Source organism: Nyctereutes procyonoides, unplaced genomic scaffold (assembly GCF_905146905.1).
Source record: "Nyctereutes procyonoides isolate TBG_1078 unplaced genomic scaffold, NYPRO_anot_genome, whole genome shotgun sequence".
NCBI lineage: Eukaryota > Metazoa > Chordata > Mammalia > Carnivora > Canidae > Nyctereutes > Nyctereutes procyonoides.
Window position 1 is genome coordinate 63,719,100 of NW_026575046.1, and position 26,274 is coordinate 63,745,373.

A 26,274-nucleotide genomic window follows, 5' to 3' on the forward strand; every position below is an offset into this window, starting at 1 on the left:
GAGTACAAACATACGTGCACATAAGCAGCTCTAATTCATGATTGTACCTGATTAAAAAAAAAAAAAAACATAGGCAAGTCTCATGGAGAGATTAATTTCAACTGAGCAGCCTGGAAAAGGCTTCATGGAGAAAGTGACATCAACACTGGGCCCATCTTAACAAGAGAAGAGGGTGATTCTAAGCATTGAGAACAGTACAAACAGTAACAAGAATAAGATGTGCGGAAATACTGGATTAATCTTTTTTTACTTCAAAAGTGGTACATGTTCATTGCTAAGAGGGAAAACATGAATTACGGTAAGAAAAAAAGTATGTAACCTAAAATCCCACCACTCATTCCCACCACATTTTAGTGCATGCTCTTCCACATATAGGAGAATACAGAATAGGATCCTATAAATATGTCCCCCTACTGCTTTTTGCCTAACATCTTAGCATAGGGATCTGTCCATGCCAGCCTAGAATACATACTGGAGTGATTAAAAATCACTTGCATACTTGAGTTCAGGGACAAGTATAACCCTTTCCTCAGAGCTCCCACTTCAATTTTATCTCTTTCTGTTTTCTTCCACGATTTCTATATAGGTAGATCCACTCTACTAGCCACTGTATTTAATATTTATTTCTTCCATATAAAATCAAAAAGGTATGGGTATGACTTAATTCATAAAATAATTAGTAATTTTTTAAAAGATTTTATTTATTCATTCATGAGAGACAGAGAGAGAGAGAGAGAGAAAGGTAGAGACACAGGCAGAGGGAGTAGAAGGCTCCCTGCAGGGAGCCCGATGCAGGACTCAATCCCGGATGCTGGGATCACGAACTGGGCTGAAGGCAGATGCTCAACCACTGAGTCACCCAGGTATCCCTAATTAGTAATTTTTAAAGTCATTTTGTTTTACTGGTGCATTTCTGAAACTGAGAATACTGTGAATCCAAATGTAAATAAAGAGGCAAAACTAGAGTTTGCCCCTCTTCTTCTACTCCAACACTTAAAGGCAGCCTTTACTCTCTCTTGGAAAGATGGCACTGCAACAATGTGTGCCTCGTTCTCCAATCTATCTTCCTCACCACTACCAGGGTTATCTTTTCCAAACCCCAAACTCTCCATGTTATACCTCAGTTTAAAATCCTTCCATCACTGGGGCACCTGGGTGGTTCAGTCGGTAAAGTGGCCAGCTCTTGATTTTGGCTTAAGTCATGGGATTGGGCCCCACCTCAAGCTCCATACTGGGTGTGGAGCCCACTTAAGATTCTCTCTTTCCCTCACCCTCTGCCCCCCCTTCCCTCTCTAAATAATTAATTAAATAATTAAATAAAATCCTTCCATTGACTAACATCTAGTGCATGGAATGGTCTCTTTCTAGAAACTATCCTATAAATATACTTGCACAGGCATAAAACTATTTAACTGTGTCATTCATTGCCACAGTCAGAAATAACAAAAGATCACAAATAACCAAAGGTCCTTCCATAAGGATCTAGTTACATAAATTATGTCACAATCATCAATGCATCAATGGATTATTACATAATTGTCAAAAGACTCAATATATATTGACAAGAGATGTTCTCCAAAGATGTTAAGTGAAAAAAATCGAGGAACAGGACAATATGATAGGTCACCATTTGTATAAAAGGGGAAAACATATTGCCTGCATATGCACAAACCATGTCTAGAAGCATACCCAAGCCATTGAGTTTCTTATGTTCATTGGTTTCCTACTAAAACTGCGGCTGGAGTTCAACGGTGGGAGAGAGATTATTTACTAAATCCCTTGCCAAACCTTTTAAATTTTGAACCAGGTGGGGCATCTGGGTGGCTGAGTCAGTAAAGCATATGCCTTTGGCTCAGGTCATGATCCCAGGGTCCTAGAATTGAGCCTCACATCAGGCTCCCTGCCTCTCCCTCTCCCTCTGCCTCTCCCCTCCCCACTCATCACTTGCTCACTCGCTCTCAAATAAATATATATGAAATCTTTTTTAAAATATTTTGAACCAGGACACCCCCGGTGGCTTAGCAGTTTAGTGCCGCCGTCAGCCCAGGGTATGATCCTGGAGACCCGGGATTGAGTCCCACATCGGGCTCCCCACATGGAGCCTGCTTCTCCCTCTGCCTCTGTCTCTGCCTCTCTCTCTGTAGGTCTCTCATGAATGAATAAAATCTTAAAAAAAAAAATTTAAATAAATACATAAATAATAAAATAAATAAAATAAAATAAAATAAAATAAAATAAAATAAAATAAAATAAAATAAAATAAAATATTTTGAACCATAGAACGCCTGGGTGGCTCAGGGGTTGAGCAGATATCTGCCTTTGGCTCAGGGAGTGACCTTTGGGTCCTGGGATTGAGCCTGGCATCAGGCTTCCTGCTTCTCCCTCTCCCTCTGCCTCTCCCCTCCCTATTCATCACTTGCTCGCTTGCTCTCAAATTAATAAATATAAAATCCTTTTAAAAATGTTTTGAACCATGGGACACCTGGGTGGCTCAGGGGTTGAGCATCTGCCTTTGGCTCAGGGAGTGATCCCGGAGTCCTAGGATCAAGTCCCACATCTGGCTTTGTGATAAATACTGGGTACATAGGGACACCTGGGTGGCTCAGTGGTTGAGTGTCTGTCTTTTGGCTCAGGGCATGATCCCTGGGTCCTGGGATTGAGTCCTGTATCAGGCTCTCTGCAAGGAGTCTTCTTCTCCCTCTGCCTATGTCTCTGCCTGTCTCTGTATGTCTCAAATGAATAAATAAATAAAATATTAAAAAAAAATTTTTTTGAACCAGGTGAATTTTTTACTTATTCAAAAATTAAAGTTGGGTTGTTTGTTTGGAGTTTTGGTTTTTGTTTTTGTTTTTGTTTTTAGTTATTCATTAATACCTATGTCCCTTCCCAAACTAGCAAAATCTACGTTACTAGTCTCATTACTAAAGCTGCTCCACTCACTAACTGTTCATTCATACTCTGTATCTTTGCATTTGCCCTGCACAAAAGCTTTCACATTTTTCTCTGGCTGGCAAACTGCTTCATGCTTCGATACTGGCTCTCTAAGACAGAATGAATTTCCCCTCCAGTCTTCCTGCCATATTGTGCAAAAGAGCCTTTGGTCTGATTTGATTACGTGTTTGCTCTTTGCAATCAGAGGCTAAGTTCATAGTCTTACCTGACTGAGTCCATGAGAAGATTCTACTCCTCAGGGACAAAGTCCAGACCTCAGAAGGCAATACAAGAGTGAGGAAATAGCAGCATTATTCACAGTAGACATAAAAAAGGAACTGAAGAGTCTCTTAATGGATGAATGGATAAGCAAAATGCAGTACATACAATGGAATATTATTTAGCCTTAGAAAGGAAATTCTGACATAAGCTACAACATGGGTGAACCTTGAAAGATATTAAGCTAAGTAAAATAAACCAGTCATAAAAGGACAAATACTGCATGATTCTACTTATAGGAGTTACCTAGAGAAGTCAAACTCAAAATTATAGAAATAGGGTTGTAGTCAGGGACTCAGGGGAGTGAAAAATGAGAAGTTAGGATTTAATGGATACAGAGTTTCAGCTGGGAGCAATGAAAAGGTTCTAAAGGCAGAAGGTGGTAATGATGACACAACAATACTTCATGACAGAACTGTACACTTAAAAATAGTTAAAATGGGGGATCCCTGGGTGGCGCAGCGGTTTGGCGCCTGCCTTTGGCCCAGGGCGCGATCCTGGAGACCCGGGATCGAATCCCACATCGGGCTCCCGGTGCATGGAGCCTGCTTCTCCCTCTGCCTGTGTCTCTGCCTCTCTCTCTCTCTCTCTCTCTCTCTCTCTCTCTCTGTGACTATCATAAATTTAAAAAAAAATAGTTAAAATGGTAACTTCTACATTATGTATCATTTTACTGCAATAAAAAAAAAATTAAAGAAGGGGCTCCTGGATGGCTCAGTCAGTTAAGCATCTGAATTCATCTCAGGTAGTAATCTCTGAGTCCTAGGATCAAACCCTGTGTCCGGCTCCATGCTCAGTGGGGAGTCGACTTATCTCTCTGCCTCTCTGCTGGTGCACTCTCTTTCTCAAATAAATAAAATCTTTTTTAAAAATTAAAGAAAAAAAAGAAAATAATCAGAGACTTCTACAATCTCAAGACAGCAATATTATCTTGGCATTTCTTTAGATTTCAAAAGTACCTTTCTATTCTCATCCTGGTATTAGCTATTATAGTTTCTACACTCCAACATATTTTTTATCAAACCAAAAAAAAGAGAGAGAGAGAGAGAGAGAGAGAGAGAGAGAGAGAGAATACAATCTTTTTTAAAAGGTCTGATGAGGGGCACCTGGGTGGCTCAGTGGTTGAGCATCTGCCTTCGGCTCAGGTGGTGATCCCAGGTCCTGGGATAGAGTCCCGCATCAGGCTCCCCACAGGGAACCTGCTTCTCCCTCTGCCTATGTCTCTGCCTCTCTCTCCATGTCTCTCATGAATAAGTAATCTTTAAAAAGTCTGGTGAAAGAACAAGAGACTATCAAAACTGCAAGCAGATTTTGAAAAAGATATAAACAGTTCTAGAAGTAAAAAATACTATCATTTATTTTTTTTTAAATACTGTCATTTAAATTAAAAACTCAGTAGATGGACTAAATGACATACTAGACACAGCTGCTTGAGAATTAGCACACTGGATGGGCAGAATAAATTACCAAATAAAAAATATAAACTGGGGATCCCTGGGTGGCTCAGCGGTTTAGCGCCGCCTTCAGCCCAGGGCATGATCCTGGAGACCCTGGATGGAGTCCCACGTCGGGCTCCCTGCATGGAGCCTACTTCTCCCTCTGCCTGTGTCTCTGCGTCTCTCATAAATAAATAAATAAAATATTTTTTTAAAATAAAGAAAAATATAAACTGTGAAGGGTTATGATGGACAGAGTGAGAAAGTACATTTTTCTCACCAGAGTTTCCAAGGGAAAGAATAAAATGAGGGAAAAGATTAAAATTCAAAGAGATTCTTTTTGAATTAAAAAATTCAAAGTGTAAGAATTCTCTAGGATTGCTAAAAGAAATCAATCCTCAAAAATCAGGGAGCCAAAAAAAAAAAAAAAAAAAAACCAGGAAAGATAATAAACAAGGTCCTTAAAACCCCCAGGGAGAAAATCATAATGTATAGCAAAACAAAACAATAATTAGATCAATGGCTGATTTGAATGCAGAAACACTGGAATAATATTTTCGAAGTGCTGGAAAAAAATTACTATCAGCCCTGATTTGTTTCTCTAATGAAATTATCTTTCAAAAAAGAAGACAAAGAAAGGTATTTTAAATAAATAAAAACTTAGAGTGTATACTACCCAAAGACCCCATTAAAGATATTCATGTAGGGTGGACTACAGGAAGTAGAGAGATATACCTAGAAGAAAGATCTATTCATCATTTTTCTTATATCACAAAGAAAATCATAAATGTGAGTAAATGGGGAAGAAAGCAACAGTGTGAGACAACAGTATCTAATTTATGGGGTGAAAAAAGAAGACAGAAACAAAATCTTAGACAACCATATATAAATGGACAATGGAACTAGAGGTATTTTTACAATCTTCATATTACTCAGGAAGACAGTAAAAATGCCAACTAATTTAAGACTTTGAAGTTAACCATACATGTTAAAAATTTTCCAGAAAATTAACCACTGTTAATTTAACCACTTAACCACTGTTAAGACTAGAAATAATAGGTATACCTTCCAAACTAGTAGTGTGACCATCATGTTGTCTCTTTACTCTCATGCTGATAGGATATTTGAAATTCTAGCCCTCCTTTCAGACATGAGATACTAAGCCCCCTTAGTATATAGCACAGTATGTAGTCATTACATATTTGTTACATTAGTTTGTCTGTTCCAGAATTAAATGAATTCTAATTCACAAATGGATTATACTTCTCAACTCTACCTGGAAGGCTGATTCCATCTTATTATTTTAGTGAGTGGATGACTATCCCTTCAAGTTTTTCTTTTTTTAGAAAATAAGACAATCAAGGCTTGGGGTAAAACATCAAATCCTAAGTCCCTTTTCTTATTTCTAAACTTGGGGAGAAGCTATATATATACTTATATATGCTTTTCCCCTTATTATTGCACCAAAGGAGATATCAATCAAAAATTCATATGTTTGATTTTAATCATGGGAAAATGGCAGTCTAAAGCTCATGCACCTAAACTGTGAGTGATATTTTCCCCACAGTTGGTAAAACTGTATATTCCACAACATATGGAATTCTACTGAAAGCTTTCACTGGCACTTTGCCTTCCTAAGCAAAAGTTAGAAGTTATGCTAAGACATTTAAAAAAAAAAAAAACGAACACTGCCTTTTCATTAAACTAACATTTAAAATATGACTTAAATACCATGGAAAATATATTAATATATCTAACAGTCACTGAGCTCTCAACTACATGTCAGGCATAGTTCTAACCATTTTTATGAACTCATTAATACTCACAAAAATACATGATGAGTCAGGTAGTATTGTGGTTAGCTTTGCTTTACAGAGGAGGACCATGAGAAAGAGATTAAATAATTTCTCCAATTTACATACCTCAAATGTATCAATCAATAGTGGGATTTGAACCCAAGGAGTTTAGCTCTGGAGACTTTACTACTACTACTACTACTGCCCCCCAAGATCCTTGTCATGTTTGTATGCTGATTTACCTTGTATCTATATCTAAAGTCTAACTTCAGTATTTGCTAACTCATACTAGATGCATTATGCCAAAGCTGTCTGTTCTGTTTATTTGCAAAGGATTAAAACTAATAGAGAATTTCAAATCCATGATATATTTTTATTTACACTTACAAATTCTGCATATTCCTGTGTTAGTAGGATTATTCTCATCTGTACTCTAGGACTTCATGCCTGGAATTTATTCATTCAAGAACTAGGAACTGGATGGTCCTACTACACGAAATGCCTTGTACTAAGCAACAATTTACAGCTACTTTCCTAATTGGCAGTTAAATTTCACCAAGATTCACCCACAGCATGATATATATTTTTCCAAAGAAGCATAAAAAAGTTTTGGTAGGGAAGCAGTAAATGCTCTTCCCATTCATTCACTCAACAAATGTTTTTCAAGATTCTACTACATGCCAAAAAGCACTATGATGGGTGCTTAAAATTCAGTGGCAAACACCACAGAACCAATATTTGCCCCTTAGGGCTTTAGGGAGGAGAAAGATGTTAAACAAGTAATTATCATACAAATAATTACTTATAACTGTGATAAGCAAAAGAAGAGAAAAAATATACTAATCATATGATAGGCAGACCTAAACTTAGTTTTAGAGATAAAGTCAGGGAAAGTGTTCCTAAAACATTGACATTTAAAATGGAAGTTGAGGACTAGTAGAAATTACCCAAATAAAGAAGTACTGAAGAGTAGTTCAGGCACAGGAATAGCACTGCATTTTAGAGGAAATGAAAACCCAGTGTGCCTAGAGTACCACATGAAGATGGCAGCTGAGGCCAATGCTCAAAGGTCTTTCCTCACTATGAGGCCCACCACCTGCTCATTCTGCTGGTGGCCCACTCTAATTTTCTCCATGGCTCCAAAGAATAAAGTATTCCCAGTACTAGTGCACAACCTTATAAAATGAATAACTTAAAGTCTGCAAACAACTTCACTGGTGGAGTGGATGTGGATAAGATAAATCTTTTATAAGTTATAAATTTCAGGGGCACCTGAGTGGCTCAGCAGTTGAGCGCCTGCCTTTGGCTCAGGGAGTGATCCCAGATTCCCAAGTTCTAGTCCCACATCGGGCTCCTTGCATGGAGCCTGCTTCTCCCTCTGCCTATGTCTCTGCCTCTCTCTCTGTGTCTCATGAATAAATAATCTTTAAAAAAATATTATAAATTTCATCTGTATTTTAACAACTTGAGGCCAGAGAAGTGTAGGATAAGAAATTTAAGTGTTAGTAGTCTCAATTTTTTTCTATGTAAGAATTATATTCCCATCCATATATCCTTATCTACTTTAATTGTATGAATAAAAACATGTTGTCTGCCTTAGAGATAAAAGATGAGCCATTCTTCAGAGATGGATTAGAGAAAAAAAGAAGGCTTGAAATATAGGGAGCTAGATAATAGAAGTCCCTAACCTCCCAACTCTAAGAACACAGGTGCTATTTCTCTTCCTTCACAGAAAGCTTAATTGTGGGAATAAGTTAAACTTATTTCAAAAGAAGGAATCACTTTTACTTGGATTGTAGCCAGCTGCGATGATATTCAGCCACTTTTCTCTTAAAAGTCACTCAACTGGAAATCTTATCAGTGCGAAATTCTCTAAGGGCCAAAGACTCTATTTTCTGCACCTTAACAATATTTGTAAAACATTTTTAGTTCTAAGATTCACTACCTCTCATCCTCTGTACACACATATATCCCACATTCCTACCAATCCAATGAGGTGACTTCTAATAGAAGTGACATAAAATTTTTTGGACTCTGAAAGTCCAAATATGTAACAACACAATATAATGTCATTTATGAATCTTTCTTTCTCTCTGTGACTACATAGCCATTTGTAATAGCAACATGGGAAGGCAGGAAAAGAGAATCACCATGCCTCCAAAGGAGGCAAGAGATAGTGAACTATCCTCATCAGAATGACAAGCTGAGATAGCAAGTATCAAAGCACAACACGCTTATGGAAGGAATACCATGAGCAAGGGACCTCCCAGTCCCAGGAACAGTACCAAAAGTATCAAGATTATAGCCCAGTCCTTCCCCTCCAGAAATCAACAGTGTAAAAGGGAGAGACCCCAATGAAATGGGAAAAGGAGGGGAAAGAAAAAACACAAATCAATCATCAAAGACTGATAATCCAACAGAGGAGGACACGAAAATCTACCAAAGTACTGGAAAGAAGGCAACAAATCCCCAACTTCCTATGTCTAATTATCCAAGTCTCCTTTTATCTATTACTCTATCATACTCTATCTCTTTGCACACATAATGCACATACCTAAACAGATTTAATCAGACTAAAGCCCCCAAATCTTTAATAAGCATGTAAAGATTAGAAGTTCTAATCTAACCTAGATTAGATTAGGACCTCGTCCATTATCTTGAAGTCCTGTCATTCCAACAAGTACATCATGACTTCTTAAACTGCACATGACAAAATCTTGTAATATTGTATCAGCTGGTCTCCTCACTTTCTTTGCAAATTCTTTTTTTTTTTTTCTTTGCAAAATTTTAAACAGGAAAGTGAGTTAAAGGGTTTGGGAGTTTTTTAAATGGTCAAAAAGGATAAGAACTGGTGTATCTATATACATATTATTTAGTTTCCATTTATATCTAGGGAAATACAAAATTGGAGTAGAGAAAGAAAAAAAAGAAAGACAAATTAAGTTCAAACAGACTAAAAAAGGCTGAGAAAACTGAGAAGACTGTGACTAAATACAGATTTTCTAAACTTCAACAATAAAAATGTAACACTTTTATGACAAGAAAAATTTTGTTCTTTTGTAAGACTATGAAGGCTCAGCCCTGGGTAGCATTGACATTTTCACAATATTAATTCTGCCAATCCATGAGCATGGAATATTTTTCCATCTCTTTGTGTCTTCCTCAATTTCTTTCAGAAGTGTTCTATAGTTTTTAGGGTATAGATCCTTTACCTCTTTGGTTAGGTTTATTCCTAGGTATCTTATGCTTTTGGGTGCAATTGTAAATGGGATTGACTCCTTAATTTCTCTTTCTTCAGTCTCATTGTTAGTGTATAGGAATGCCATTGATTTCTGGGCATTGATTTTGTATCCTGCCACGCTACCAAATTGCTGTATGAGTTCTAGCAATCTTGGGGTGGAGGCTTTTGGGTTTTCTATGTAGAGTATCATGTCATCGGCGAAGAGGGAGAGTTTGACTTCTTCTTTGCCAATTTGAATGCCTTTAATGTCTTTTTGTTGTCTGATTGCTGAGGCTAGGACTTCCAATACTATGTTGAATAGCAGTGGTGAGAGTGGACATCCCTGTCTTGTTCCTGATCTTGGGGGAAAGGCTCCCATTGCTTCCCCATTGAGAATGATATTTGCTGCGGGCTTTTCGTAGATGGCTTTTAAGATGTCGAGGAAAGTTCCCTCTATCCCTACACTCTGAAGAGTTTTGATCAGGAATGGATGCTGTATTTTGTCAAATGCTTTCTCTGCATCTAATGAGAGGATCATAAGGTTCTTGGTTTTTCTCTTGCTGATATGATGAATCACATTGATTGTTTTACGAGTGTTGAACCATCCTTGTGTCCCGGGGATAAATCCTACTTGGTCATGGTGAGTAATTTTCTTAATGTGTTGTTGGATCCTATTGGCTAGTATCTTGTTGAGAATTTTTGCATCCATGTTCATCAGGGATATTGGTCTGTAATTCTCCTTTTTGGTGGGGTCTTTGTCTGGTTTTGGAATTAAGGTGATGCTGGCCTCATAGAATGAATTTGGAAGTACTCCATCTCTTTCTATCTTTCCAAACAGCTTTAGTAGAATAGGTATGATTTCTTCTTTAAACGTTTGATAGAATTCCCCTGGGAAGCCATCTGGCCCTGGACTCTTGTGTCTTGGGAGGTTTTTGATGACTGCTTCAATTTCCTCCCTGGTTATTGGCCTGTTCAGGTTTTCTATTTCTTCCTGTTCCAGTTTTGGTAGTTTGTGGCTTTCCAGGAATGCGTCCATTTCTTCTAGATTGCCTAATTTATTGGCGTAGAGCTGTTCATGTTTTTAAAATCGTTTGTATTTCCTTGGTGTTGGTAGTGATATCTCCTTTCTCATTCATGATTTTATTAATTTGAGTCTTCTCTCTCTTCTTTTTAATAAGGTTGGCTAATGGTTTATCTATCTTATTAATTCTTTCAAAGAACCAACTCCTGGTTCTATTGATCTGTTCCACAGTTCTTCTGGTCTCAATTTCGTTGAGTTCTGCTCGAATCTTTATTAACTCTCTTCTTCTGCTGGGCATCGGGTCCATTTGCTGTTTTTTCTCTAGCTCCTTTATGTGTAAGGTTAGCTTTTGTATTTGAGTTCTTTCCAGTTTTTGAATGGATGCTTGTATTGCGATGTATTTCCTCCTCAGGACTGCTTTTGCTGCATCCCAAAGATTCTGAACAGTTGTATCTTCATTCTCATTAGTTTCCATGAATCTTTTTAATTCTTCCTTAATTTCCTGGTTGACCCTTTCATCTTTTAGCAGGATGGTCCTTAACCTCCACGTGTTTGAGGTCCTTCCAAACTTCTTGTTGTGATTTAGTTCTAATTTCAAGGCATTATGGTCTGAGAATACGCAGAGGACGATCCCAATCTTTTGGTATCGGTTCAGACCCGATTTGAGACCCAGTATGTGGTCTATTCTGGTGAAAGTTCCATGTGCACTTGAGAAGAATGTGTATTCAGTTGAGTTTGGATGTAAAGTTCTATAGATATCTGTGAAATCCATCTGGTCCAGTGTATCATTTAAAGCTCTCGTTTATTTGGAGATGTTGTGCTTAGAAGACCTATTGAGGGTAGAAAGAGCTAGATTGAAGTGACCAAGTATAAGTGTATTATTATCTAAGTATTTCTTGACTTTGGTTAATAATTGGTTTAAGTATTTGGCAGCTCCCACATTTGGGGCATATATATTGAGGATTGTTAAGTCCTCTTGTTAGGATAGATCCTTTAAGTATGAGATAGTGTCCCTCTTCATCTCTCACTGTAGTCTTCGGGGTAAATTTTAGTTTATCTGATAGAAGGATGGCTACCCCTGCTTTCTTTTGAGATCCATTTGAATGGTAACTGGTTCTCCAACCTTTTATTTTCAGGTTGTAGGTGTCCTTCTGTCTAAAATGAGTCTCTTGTAGACAGCAAATAGATGGGTCCTGCTTTTTTATCCAGTCTGAAACCCTGCACCTTTTGATGGGGTCATTGAGCCCGTTTACGTTCAGAGTTACTATTGACAGATATGAGTTTAGTGTCATCATGATATCTATTTAGTCCTTGTTTTTGTGGATTGTTCTACTGAACTTCTTCTTAAAGGGGAATTTTAAGAGTCCCCCTTAAAATTTCTTGTAGAGCTGGTTTGGAGGTCACATATTCTTTCAGTTCCTGCCTGTCTTGGAAGCTCTTTATCTCTCCTTCCATTCTGAATGAGAGCCTTGCTGGATAAAGTATTCTTGGTTGCATGTTCTTCTCATTTAGGACCCTGAATATATCCTGCCAGCCCTTTCTGGCCTGCCAGGTCTCTGTGGAGAGGTCTGCTGTTACCCTAATATTCCTCCCCATGAAAGTCAGGGACTTCTTGTCTCTTGCTGCTTTAAGGATCTTCTCTTTATCTTTGGAATTTGCAAGCTTCACTATTAGATGTCGAGGTGTTGAACGGTTTTTATTGATTTTAGGGGGGGATCTCTCTATTTCCTGGATCTGAATGCCTGTTTCCCTTCCCAGATTGGGAAAGTTTTCAGCTAGGATTTGTTCAAATACATATTCTGGCCCTCTGTCCCTTTCAGTGCCCTCAGGAACCCCAATTAAACGTAGGTTTTTCTTCCTTAGGCTGTCATTTATTTCCCTTAATCTGTCTTCATGGTCTTTTAATTGTCTCTCTTTTTTCCTCAGTTTCCCTCTTTGCCATTAACTTGTCTTCTATGTCACTCACTCATTCTTCCACCTCGTTAACCCTCGTCGTTAGGACTTCTAGTTTGGATTGCATCTCATTCAATTGATTTTTAATTTCTGCCTGATTGGATCTAAATTCTGCAGTCATGAAGTCTCGTGAGTCCTTAATGCTTTTTTCTAGAGCCACCAGTAGCTGTATAATAGTGCTTCTGAATTGGCTTTCTGACATTGAATTGTAATCCAGATTTTGTAACTCTGTGGGAGAGAGGACTGTGTCTGAATCTTTCTTTTGAGGTGAGGTTTTCCTTCTAGTCATTTTGCTCAGTGCAGAGTGGCCAAAAACAAGTTGTATTGGGAAAAGGAGAAAAAGAGAGAGAAGGAAAGAAAAGAGAAAAAAGAAAAAGAAGAAAAAAAAAGAAAAAAGAGAAAAAGAGAAAGAAAAAGAAAGGTGAAAAAAAGGGGGTGTGGGGGAAGCAATCAGAAATCAAAAAAAAAAAAAAAAAGAAAAAAAAAACACGGGGGAGTATCTTCTGATTCTGTAGACTTTAAGCCCCTTGACTTCCCCTGGAACTGGTCTGTCCAGCTGGTCTTCTGGGGGAGGGGCCTGCTGTGCCGATTTTCAAGTGTTAGCACTTGGGGGAGCTGCTCTGCCCCCTGCCTGGTGCAGGGCTCAGTGGGGGTTGTTTACCCCGTGAGGCCCCAGGAGGAACAACCCCAGTGGCTGCGGCAGCTCTAGAGCCCTGGATTCAGCTCCCGCAGTAACTCCAGAGCTCTCGGTCTGCAGGGCCTGGAGGCTCCGGGGCGGGGCCGCTGATCTGCTCAGCCCCGGGCAGGAGCGTCCTTGCTGTCCTGGGCCCTCCCGGCCTCTGCCTGTCCCGGGGGAGGCTGGATCCTGGGCTGTGTCCCGGCGCCCGGTGCTCCGGGGCCTGCGCTGTTGGATTCGCGCTCCCGGCCCGCGCAGCCCCCTCCGCACGGAGCCTCTTCCTCTGCCCGAGCCGCCGCCGCCGCCACCATCGAGCTGCTCCCGCCCCGCAGCCCCCTCCGCGGAGCCGCGCCCGAGCCCCTCCGAGCTGCTCCGGTCCCGCCGTGTGCGCTGCAGCCCTTAGGGAGCTCGGCGCACTCTCCCAGGCGCAGGTGTCTGTTAGTGTCCCCGGGAGCCCGAGGGCATCCCCGCCTTCCTGGGTCCTGCTCTAACTCCCTGCGAGCCCCTTTCCGCCCGGGAAGGTTGGTGCAGCTCCTGCTTCTCCGGGACGGGGCTCTCCTGTCCTGGGGACACTCGCCCCGGCCTCAGCCCGGCTCCTCGCGGGGCCCCTCCCCCTCGGAGGCCTTTTGTTTCTTTATTTCTTTTCCCCCGTCTTCCTACCTTGATAGAAGCGGGAACTCTTCTCACTGTAGCGTTCCAGCTGGTCTCTCTTTAACTCTCAGGCCGAATTCGTAGATTTTCAGGATGATTTGAAGGTTATCTAGGTAATTTGGTGGGGACAGGTGATTTGGGGACCCTGCTCTTCCGCCATCTTGCCCCTCCCTAATAAACCGTTTTTAAAAGAAAAAACAAGACAGTCTTCCCCTCCATAACCATTCCCAATGAAAACTATTTAAGTACTAAAATGGCTAAAAAAGACAGAGAAGCAGCCACCTCGATCATTCAAAACTTCTGTTACCTGAACTTAATTCTGTGGGCCAATACGCCAAACACCTATTGCAAGAATTCTACAGTTCCGATTACAACGTATAAGAAGACAGATAAAAGCCTCCAATAGGAGACCCTACCTCCAATACATCAACTTTTTTCTCCGGGTGTTTCAGAGCCTTATTACATATTCAAACTTTACTCCTTAAGCCTCTCTTTGAGGTATTTATACTACTACAGCACTGAAGGCTGCTGAAGCTTTAAAAAGTCAAGGCTGAAATTTATGTTTTCTCCTTTTAGTCCTGTCTATAAGAGAAGGTGTAAGGGCAGATCTGCCCAAAAACAACATGAGGTGATTGAATGACCCTTCCTCAGCAAGAATACTGAGCGTAGATAGCATTATTCTAGAAAGAAATGCTGCTGTGATACCAACTAATCTCTGACATTAGCTCATTAAGGACTGCTACTTCTTTTGATACTGCTCTAATGCTGGCTTATTAGGTAAAAATACACCCACTGTCATGACCATGACAAGGTTCAACAAAAAGACTGGGCCAGATAAGTGAAAAGGCAAAAAAGAGGCAGTTTAACTTTGTGATAATCTTTTTCTCCTGCCATATGGTTCAAGGAAGTGAAGATCTGTTAATAAGGAATTCATGACTCAGAGTATCATACTGATACTACACTGTAACCAGCAGGACTCCAAATAATGTATCAACACCTGGTCTAAATTGTTAAACTTTAAAAAGACAGTTCTAATTTTAAAAGAATGCAAAATCCCAATGCCTCTTTCAGATAGGAACATATTCTCACATTATGAATTTAGTAAGTGGCCTGTGTAGTTGAAATAGCTCTGAAACAGAGATCCACAACCCAAAATAGCCTGAACACTTTTGTTATCTCAACCAATGGGCAGTTAGCCATTCATTCCTTCCTCTTAGTATATATTCTACTTGTTTCAGACAAAGCCCACAATAAACTCAATGAGAATATTCAAATTCAGCTATATCAGATGTTTAAAAGCTGAGAATGAATATTCATTCACAAAATTTCTATTACAATATTTTGCACATAAAAAGTAAATACTACATATATGTTCATTTAGTAAAATATATATATTTGTACATGTATGGTCACAGCCTGACACTGGAAATAAAGTAATTAATCCAACAGATGTGATCCCTGCCACTGAGAAACCCACAATCTAGTGGAGAAAACAAACACTGATCAAGTATGGTGAATGTCTCAGGACCGTATATACATGCTATGCTGAACTGCAGTAAAAGATAAGGAATAATAAGACTCTCTCAGTTGTGATACATATAAAGCATAAGTATTTTATTGTTATATAAATAACTATTAATTAAATAAGTATATAAAATGACCAAACTCCTTTTTTAACAAATATATAAGAAATAAATATTGAAAACCAATTAAGTCCCATCCCCATAAAAGCAGTTCCCTTAATGCTGCCCTTACTCGTGGACTGTAACAGAAGGAGCCAACTTAAGATACTGTGTTTAATAGCTCAAGACTTTTCCTTTTACACAATCACTTTTATCTTGTCCACTTAGAGTTACACTGGTGTGTTATTTATAAAACCCTTAAGACAAGCTCAACTTTGCCCATAGATCACTTCTTCCTGTGGCCTCGCCATGGCGCTCTACATACAGAGCTGCAGGGCCAATGTGTATTCCTCCATCTATGCTGACCTTGACAAAGCTGCCAGAGATATTTTCTTTTTTTTTAATATATTTTTTTAATTTTTTTTTTTTATGATAGTCACACAGATAGAGAGAGAGGCAGAGACACAGGCAGAGGGAGAAGCAGGCTCCATGCACCGGGAGCCCGACGTGGGATTCGATCCCGGGTCTCCAGGATCACACCCTGGGCCAAAGGCAGGCGCTAAACCGCTGCGCCACCCAGGGATCCCTGCCAGAGATATTTTCAACAAAGGATATGGTTTGGGGTTGGTGAAACTGGATGTGAAAACAAAGTTATGCAGTGGTTGTGGAAATCTCAACGTCGGGTTAATCTAATACGGATACTGGTAAAGTTACTGGAACCGTGGAGACCAAATATAAATGGTGTGGGTACGACTTTCACAGAAACAGAACACTGATAACACTCTAGGAACAGAAATCACAACTGAAGACCAGATTAGCCAAGATTTGAAACTGACATTTGATACCACATTTTCACCAAACACGGAAAAGAAAAGTAGTAAAATCAAGTCTTCTTACAAGAGGGAGTGTATAAACTTTGGTTGTGATGTTGACTTTGATTTTGCTGGACCTGCAATCTATGGTTCAGTCGTCTTTGGTTATGAGGGCTAGCTTGCTGGCTACCAGATGACTTTTGACAGTGCCAATCAAAGCTGACAAGAAATAACCTTGCAGGGGATGGCTGGGTGGCTCAGTGGTTTAGTGCCTGGGCGTGATCCTGGAGTACCGGGATCGAGTCCCACATCAGGCTCCTTGCATGGAGCCTGCTTCTCCCTCTGCCTGTGTCTCTGCCTCTCTCTCTCTCTCTCTCTCTCTCTCTCTCTGCGTGTGTCTATCATGAATAAATAAAATCTTAAAAAAAGAAAAGAAAAGAAAAGAAAAGAAAAGAAAAATCTAGTGAACTCTGGATATTATTAAAAAAAAAAAAAAAAGAAAGAAAGAAATAACCTTGCAGTGGGCTACAGGACTGGGGACTTCCAATTAGACATTCATGTCACTGATGGGCCAGAATTTGGAGGATCAATTTATCAGAAAATATGTGAAGATCCTGACACTTCAGTAAACCTTCCTTGGACATCAGGTACCATATGCACTCTCTTTGCCACTGCAACCAAATACCAGTTGGATCCCACTGCTTCCATTTCTGCAAAAGTCAATAACTCTAGTTTAACTGGAGTGGGCTACACTCAGACTCTGAGGCCTGGTGTTAAGCTTACACTGTCTGTTCTGGTAGACAAGAAAAGCACTAATGCTGGAGGCCACAAATTTGGGCTTGCCCTAGAAATGGAGGCTGAATCCAGCTGAAAGAAACCTCTGGGAATGGATATCAGAAGATTTGGCCTTAATATATTTCCAGTGTGACCAGCAGGCTTTTTTCCCACCCAAGAAGGTGATCAAAACAAAGGATGATCTAAACAAGAGCTATATGTTAAATATTTAGACAGTTACTTGTTAGCTGGTTTCTAGTTGAATTGGTTATCTAGTTACCAATACTGCAGTCCTGCAGTCACCTATACATTATTTAATATATATTTAACTGTTAAATGCACTACCCACCAATAATGAAATAGACCTTTATGAAAACTGTGAAGAAAAAAAAAAGAATAATTCACTTTTGAATGTGTAGCTATATAAACAAATATTTTTTTAAAGATTTTATTTACTTGAGAGGGAGAGGGAGAGGGAGAGAGGGAGAGAGAGAGAGAAAGAGAGAGAGAGAGAGATGGTGTGTGGGGCTTGATCCCAGGAGACCAGGATCATGACCTGAGCAGAAGCCAGAATGCTTAAACAACTGAGCCACCCAGGTGCCCCTTAAACAAATATTTAAACTGGGGCTCTACTAAAATTAAAAACATAGTTGTAGAAACATTATAATCTTCAAAATTCTTCTGTTCTCTCAATCGCATGAGTAAATGTTAAGTATTATTGGAGCAAAGTTCACAATCTGACCCATTCATTTATCTCTTTTGATCCAAAGTTTTTCATTTTTCAAATGAAACTTCATGATTGCCTTAAATACTATGTAAATACAGAAATCCTATAAAAGTACTTTAAATACTATTAGTTCTAACAGGCTTTCAAGCTGAGCAGCCATATATACTGTAAAAAGCCTTTATTTGTTTTGCAGACATAAATACTTCTATGTTGATCTGTAACTACTCTTATTTTTTTCCTAAAGAAATGCCGCAAAATTGAATGTTGCTGTGAAACAGAACCCTACCTTCACATCATTCCTTTCATATAGGCCCTTTGTGCAGGCCATACCAAAGCCAGGCTTTAAACAGATAATCTTGCCAGGCTCAGGACACATGGAAACTCTATGACTAAAGGCATTCTTGTTGCTTCAGATTCTAGGTGGAAAATGTCCACTGATACTTAACAACCTTGCTCTAAGTGGACACAGAATAGTGCAGTAGAGAAAGTGCAGTAGAGAAAGCAAAGGATACAGAGTAAGAAAAACTGTTTGGGTTCAAGCTCTACTACTAACTGTGCCACTGTCAGCAGATTAATTTCACTGATCTACAGTATACTCATCTGTAAAACTGGGACCATCAAACTATCTACCTTAAGGGATTACCATGATATTGTATATGAAAGTATTTTATTGGGCAGCCCGGGAGGCTCAGGGGTTTAGCGCTGCCTTCAGCCCAGGATGTGATCCTGGAGACCCAGTATCGAGTCCCACGTCAGGTTCCCTGCATGGAGCCTGCTTCTCCCTCTGCCTGTGTCTCTGCCTCTCTCTCTCTCTCTCTCTCTCTCTGTGTGTGTGTGTGTCTCATGAATAAATAAATAAAATCTTTTAAAAAAGTATTTTATTATCTATAAAGGATGAGACAACTGTTCTTATTATTCACTTTATTAATTTCTTCCTTAATGTAGGAATTACATGCTCATTTTAAAATTGGAAAATACAGGAAAATATTAAAAAGAAAAAATTCACCCACAGGCCTATCACCATTGTTTTCATTGTATTTAATTATTTCTTGAGATTGTTTTTTTCGAAGTTATCTCTACAGGCAACATGGAGCTCAAACTCAACAACCCTGAGATCAAGAGTCACATGCTCTTTCAACTGGGCTAGCCAAGCACCCCTGTTGTTATTGATTTTACGTGAAATAAATCTAACATCAACCAAAAAAAAGAAAAAGTTGAAGCAAAAATAATTTCAGACGCTAATATTGATCATTTGCAAATGACAAAACCACTGATCTCTTTTTAAGAGCAGAACAGTCTTTCCCATCTATCAGGTTAAAGTAAAGACAAAGCTGCTATTTGTACCAGAGCTGGTTTCAAGAGTGTATGATATATGGGTGAGGCTCATAAAAGTCAAGGCCACAAAAACTCCCAAAATAAATATTTCATGAGCCCAAGGAGTGGTTACAACACATGCCCTCAGATGCAATGGAGAAGGCAAAGAGTCTGAAACCCCATTAATAAAACTATCACAACTGCAGGGTCACAGAGACCGACAGATTGTCATGGGCCACTTCAACAGAAAAAAAGAAAAATTTATATACCATGCTACAAGACAGTCTAAGACTTCTGACTTTTTCACATTGCTCACAGCATCCCACCCTTGGAACTTCTTACCTCTCCTCTATTTTTCCTTTCCCACCCTTCTTTCTCTTAGACCCCCTTTATTGTTTTATTATTGCATTAGAATCACTCTGTTTCAAATGGCCTTATTCCATACAATGGAATATTATTCAGCAACAAAAAGGAATGCAGTTCTGATACAAACTATGGACGAACCTTGAAAACATTATGCAAAATGAAAGAAGTCAGATACAAAAGACCACATATGTTATGATTCCATTAACACAAAATGTCCAGAATAGGCAAATCCATAGACACAGAAACTAGACTGGTGGTTGCCTAGGACTGGGAAGGTGGGGGCCCAGGAGAGAATGAATAACTGCTAATGGGTACAAGGTTTCTTCTTGAGGGGACATGGATTTCTTAAAATTAGATTGTAGTGATGGTTACACAACTCTGTTAATATATTACAAAAACAACTGTATACTTTACATGGGGGAATTGTATGGTATGTGAATTAAATCTCAACAAAACTGTTTTTAAAAAATGGTCTTGTCCAGGATCTCAAGTTGAACAAAGGACATGTAAATAAATATTCCCATCCTACCCCTCCCTGAGTGTGTAATAAAAGTGATGACTCAGTTGCGATAAGGTATGTATATTAAGTGACCAGACTACATTTGTTAAACAAATATACATGAAATTACAAATCCAAATGAGTCTTGCCCCTCCAAATGCAGTCAACTTAATGATGCCCTAAGTCAAAACTTGGTCCTCAGATTCTCAATAATTCTATGCCTTTGTTTGAGTAGATCTTTCCACTTGTAATGCCTTTCTTACCACATCTTTAAATCAAATCCCACCTGTCTCAAATGTTACATCCTCCAGGAAGTCTTCTGGATTCTCCCATCAAAAGTAACCTCACCTTCCTCTGAACTTCCAGAGTATTTCACTGCCTTAGAGTCACTTAGCACTTTCAATCCAGTAACTTATTTTGCCTAGAATCATACTTACTGCTCTGACCTTAAAAGGGGGTCTCAATAAATACCTATTTGATAAATGAATGACTATGCTTAACAATTGAGAATTTCACCTTTCTCTGGTAAACTTTAATTTTGGAATTATACAAAGATCACTTAGACTCAAGAATGGTACATAAAATAGTAGGGCCTGGAATGCAGCCATGTTACACACTACCTAAGAATGTATTCTGGAGTCTTAGATTAAAATTAGTTATAAAAATAATAAATATGTAAATATGTAGGAATAAAAATGTAACTTCTCAAGGCAACTGAAAGAAACCCGAATTATATAAGTTCTATAATATTTGTTCAAAAATCAGTTTCATTATTTTACAATAACACCACATATTTTTTCCTAACAAAACCTGGTAAGTCTATTGTCAAGTTCTACTAACTCTTCTACTATATTTCTAATTAATTCCTTCTCCATTTTCCCTGCCGCACCCAAAGTCCAGAGCTTCATTATCTTCATGACCAACCTTTTTTTTTTTTTAAGATTTTATTTATTCATGAGAGACAACAGAGAAAGAGAGAGAGAAAGGCAGAGACACAGGCAGAGGGAGAAGCAGGCTCCACGCAGGGAACCCAATGTGGGACTCGATCCCAGGACTCCAGGATCACGCCTTGGGCGGAAGGCAGGCACCAAACCACTGAGCCACCCAGGGATCCCATGATCAACCATTTTAAAAGGTATCCCAATTTATCCTTCTTCCCATAGTTTCTTCTTTCCCTCAGCAATACTTACTGGGCCATCCTGTGTGCCCAGGGTAGGTACTGGGGAGCACATAAAGAAATATCAGATGAAGCCTGTCCTCCAGATACAACCCAGTTGGGAATTTGACACATGTACATAATCCAGCAGAATAGTCAGTAGCATATATATATAATGGCCACAACTGGCATTGAGAATTCCAAGCTGTAGGTAGGTCCTCTGGCCTCCAGAGAACACAATCTATCCAGTCTCCCTCCCACAGTCTTTGTTCATCTTATTAGATAAGGCCTCTGTTAAACTGTCCATATGTCATATGCTGACTTCGTCTCTAATTTCTCTCCAACTGACTTTCTGAGCTAGTCCAGACAATATACTTGTTGTAACCTGGAAATGACTTACCAGTACCTTTGTTCATTATTGACTATCAGCACCATCTTCCCAACTTTCTCTCTGCTAATTCAGATCTACCACCAATCCCAAGTCCCTTTTTTGGTATGTACTGGGATGTAACTATATGTAATTTTTTTTTCCAGCCCCTGACTAGCCTTACTTTTTTTGTATTTGTCTCACAATGTCTTTGCAGTGTTTCCTAATAAAGCATATATCACAACCACCTATGGAGCTTTTTAAAAATACAAAGGCCAGGCTGCCTGGTGGCTCAGCGGTTTAGCACCGCCTTCAGTCCAGGGCCTGATCCTAGAGACCCGGGATCAAGTCCCACGTCAGGCTCCCTGCATGGAGCCTGCTTCTCCCTCTGCCTGTGTCTCTGCCTCTCTGTGTGTGTGTGTGTGTGTGTGTCTCTCATGAATAAATAAAATCTTTTAAAAAACAGAATAAAAATACAAAGGCCTTGGGACACCTGGGTGGCTCAGTGGCTGAGTGTCTGCCTCTGGCTCAAGTCATGATCCTAAGGGCCTGGGATCCAGGCTCCCTGCAAGGAGCCTGCTTCTCCCTCTAAGTCTCTGCCTCTTTCTCTGTGTCTCCCATGAATAAATAAGTAAAATCTTTAAAAAATACAAATACAAAGGCCTTGAGCTCCTCAGTTAAGTCTGAGATGGGAGTTGGACATCTTTATTACTAAGAAGCCCCACCAGTGATTCTGATACACACCTCAACCTGAGAACCACTGATTTATTACAATGCTCCCTACACAACATTCAATTCTTATTAATTCATGCAATGACGCTCATAAATAACTTTTCTCTAAATAGCCTAACCAGATATCAACCCCTAGACTAAACTAGCTCTGTTCCAAGAGCAACATGTGGTTTTAAGATTTCATTTCCTGAAGTACTCCATGGAGGGACACTATTACCCTGTCTCTTTACATTGTTTCCTATTTGTTGAAAAATGGAGCCCTGGAATGCAGCCATGTTAGACAACACTACATAAGAATGTACTCTGGAGTCTTAGATTAAAATTAGTCATAAAAAGAACAAGAACAATGTAGAACTAGATATTCTGAATGAATACAGTGTTCCTACTGAATAGATTCTTACTTAATCTATACAGAAGGAAGAAGGGGAATTTGGTCAGTAGAGCTCCCCCCCCCCCCCCGCCGCCCATGTTCCTAATTATCAGTCTCTCCAACTGCCCCAGAAGGGCCCCCAAAGGCTGAGGAAGACTTTCAAGCAGCTAAGGTGCCCCTGGAGTGTATTTAGGGCTCTGATCAGATAAGTAACCCAAGCCCCACCCAGACCCACAGCTTGCCTCCCAACCTGCCAACTCCCCTGACAACACACTATTTACACGGCTCGCTGGGGGAGCCGCATGAACTTTTTCCAAAGTTGTCCCTCACAAGCAGCAGCGGTCTGAGTCACCCACCCAGAGTGGGAAAGAAAGTGTGATATTAGTCAGGGGAGTGTTAGGAGCCTAGTCACAGCGCCTCTTCTTGCACTTGGGGAGGGAGCTCCGCCTCCCCTAGGAACCACCTAAGTTATTAGTCACAGCTGTGCGCTCCAGGGGTCTGCAGGCCACTCAGACACCCACGAAAGTTGTGGGCTGGGGAGGAGACGCCCCGTCCTTCTCTCCGGCAGGGGCCGCAGATCCCAGAGCCCACAGGCCTCTCCCAGCACTCCATCTTGCTTCCTGCCAGGAGGAGGGGCCGAGGAGGAGGGCCCCGGAGGCTGGAAAGGCCCCAGGGGGAGGACGCCGTTTGACAGCAGGTAAAGCCAGGTGGAAATCTCCACGGGAGGGCAGAAAAATGAAAGGCGGCTGGGTGAAACGAAAGAGGAAAGAGGGCTTACGGTCATGAATTATTGCATAAAGAAATATATAGAAATTAGCCGGGGGGCGGGGGGGGGTGAGAGTGCCAGAGGTGTGAGCAGAAGTGGAAATGCCTGGGAAAGGGAGGAGGAGGCCGGGAGACGAGTGGCCAGGAAGACAAGTGGACAAAAGAGCCAGACTCCGGAGCGCGGGGGAAGGGTGGTGCGTGCGGCGGGTCTCAGGGCGAGGGACCGAGGTATTAGAAAGGTGAACAACGCGGCTCAAAGAAGAATCCCTGGAAGGAAAGGCGGGGAATCCGTAGCAGAGCGCGCCAGCCCCTAGGCCAGACCCGGGAGGCCTAAACGGGTTCAGAGCAGGGCTGTCAACGTGAGGGGCGACGGACGGCTGGGTGAAAGGGGCCATCAGACACCCTAACAACTCACATTTACTGAGCACCTACCATGGGTCGTACGCTGCGCTGGGCACTTTACAAATACCACCTCGCTGAATCTTCACAATACACCCGCAAGGCAGGCATTATTACGACTGCCCCCATTTTACAGATTGAAGAAACTGAGGCACCCCGAAGCTTGGGGGCTCGCTCAAGGTCACAGAGCAGAGGAGTCGGGATTCGAACCCATGGCCACCTGGCTCCGAAGCCCACGCGCAAAGCCACAGGGAGCGAGCCTGCGAAGGGGAGCCACTGGGACGTCTCCTGACCCCGCTCCCACCCCAGGCCCAGCGCGCTCACCCGGACAAGGTTGCTGACGGCCGCCTGCACGGCGGCCACGGGCGCGGTGAGGTCAGGGATGGCTTTGCCGTCCACCTCGCCTTCCTCGTGCATGATCACCAGGTGCGAGATCTGCTGCGCCACCGGCTCCAAGATGCTCTCGATCGTGCGCGTATGAAACACCGGCATCGCGGCGGCGAGCGGGGCGGCGGACCGCGGGCTACAGAGAACTGGGAACGGCGGGACCGGGGACCCGCGGGAAGACCGACTGCGAGCAGCAACTACGGAGTCCGGGCTTCCCTCGGCGTAACCAGCCCCGCGGGCGCCCCGCCCCCTCGCGTCGCCGCACCCAATGGCAGCACCGCTCAGACCGGGGCCGCCGCTTCTATTGGCCCCGCGTCGAGATGCTCCGCCCCCGCCCCCGCACCGCCCAGACCCCGCCCCGCCCCCATTCCCAAGGGAGGGGCCTGGGATTGGGGCTGCGCCGCAGGGATTGCGACCGGATTCCGGAGCCCTAACGCGGGGCGCTCCTTATAAGGGCATGGTGGGAGCGGAACGAGCGGTGGAGCCGGGGCCCCGCCCCCAGGAGCCGCCTCCCGCCCGGGCTCCGCAGAGCTCCGCCCCTCTGCAGAATCACCTCAGCGGGGCGGGGTCTCCTCACCTCCCAAGGCGCAGGAGTGTCCAGACCCCGGGTCTCCCCGCCCCCTCCTCAACTTTTCCCTCTGCACGACGCCCTCGGAATGATCTCTCCGCTTCCTCTCAGTAACACATGGAAGTGTTTGGGGTAGAACATTAGGACAACAGAAGTGCATAGAGAAGCATGAGTGTCCCATTCATTCGCACGCACCCCACCGGCTCCCTTCCTGGGGGATGCTCAGGGTCAGCAGCTCAGGGTGCAGCCTTCTAGGCTTGCCTAGTCGTTTTCTTGTTCGTAACTGTCTTCTAAGTAAGTGGGATTAGACACTTCCTGGAATTTGATACTCCCCCCCTTAATTAAAACCCCCTGGTTCTCGTTCACCATTGATGGATATGGATCTACTTCATTCTTTGGTGACGGCTGCGTGGTATTCCGTTGCGTGAAATCAAACCATTTATATGACCGATTTCCTAGGAATGGGCATTCAGGTTGAGTTCTGGTTTTCAGAATTTAAAAAAAAAAAGTTTCTGCATGAACATCATTGTACTTGCCTCTGTATTGTGCACCTGTCTTTATCTAGGGCACCTAGGTATCTAGGATACCCAGAAAGCCCAAGTAAAAATGAAAAAGTATATACATTTTGCATTTTGATATGACCAAATTACTGATCCTTTCATGGCGCACTTTGTGTACAGAGTCTGGTGAATGTCTTCCTTATCTCAAATTCTCTTTTGCCCAAGCTTTCCCATGCCAAGGTAACACTTGCACTAATATGTCCAAGCTGAAGATCCTCAAGTCAAATGAAAATATTTCTCAAAGTCCCACATTTTGCAAGAGGCTAAACTATGGGTGTGTTGTCCCGTGCAACTTTTTTTTGTTTTTAAGATTTATTTAAGAGAGACGGAGACAGAGCGGTGGGGAGGGGCAGAGGAAGAAGAGTCTCCAGCAGACTCCTGATGATTAGGGGGCAAGGAGCCCCTAGGATCTCAACCCAGAGACCATGACCTGAACTGAAATCAAGAATCTGATGCCACCCAAGCACCCCTGGCTTATTCAGTTTTTGAAATTATTTTTTGTCTGGTAATACAGATCACCTGTTTCTACTGTGCATGCTGCCAAATCCTGCACTTTTCCTTCTCATGATACCTTCACTTTCTTGTTACTGCTTCCATATCCTTACAGGCAGTGGAATTCATTATCTATTTTAAGCTCACATTTGTTTAGTACTCTATAAGTTCCAGGCACTGGAAAAACCCTTATTCAAATTCAGGTATATGCAGTGTACTTTTTTATTCTCCCCCATTTTACAGATGAAGAATCTGAACTCTGTAGTTTATCTAAAATTTCACAAAGGGTCAAGCTACCCAATTTGTGGGACCCAGTACAAAATGAAAATGTGGATCCCCTTGTTCAACGAGCGGGGAAAACTGCTGTTAAAGACACTAAAATGGGGCACCTGGGTGGCACA

At 41.5% G+C, this 26,274-nt stretch overlaps 1 protein-coding gene and 1 pseudogene across 2 annotated transcripts in view; one reads left to right on the forward strand and one right to left on the reverse strand.

Moving 5' to 3' along the window:
- VCL (vinculin) overlaps positions 1 to 24,462 on the reverse strand; it is a 118,590-nt gene extending 94,128 nt beyond the window's left edge. The window contains exon 1 of one of the 2 annotated variants that reach the window (XM_055325217.1): positions 24,191 to 24,462. In XM_055325217.1, coding sequence (XP_055181192.1) covers positions 24,191 to 24,358 — 168 coding nt within the window. In that variant the 5' untranslated portion in view covers positions 24,359 to 24,462. The remainder of the gene's footprint in view (positions 1 to 24,190) is intronic. The other variant, XM_055325218.1, reaches the window with a different exon arrangement.
- LOC129509678 (voltage-dependent anion-selective channel protein 2-like) lies at positions 15,895 to 17,268 on the forward strand (annotated as a pseudogene).
- Positions 24,463 to 26,274: the final 1,812 nt, after the last annotated feature.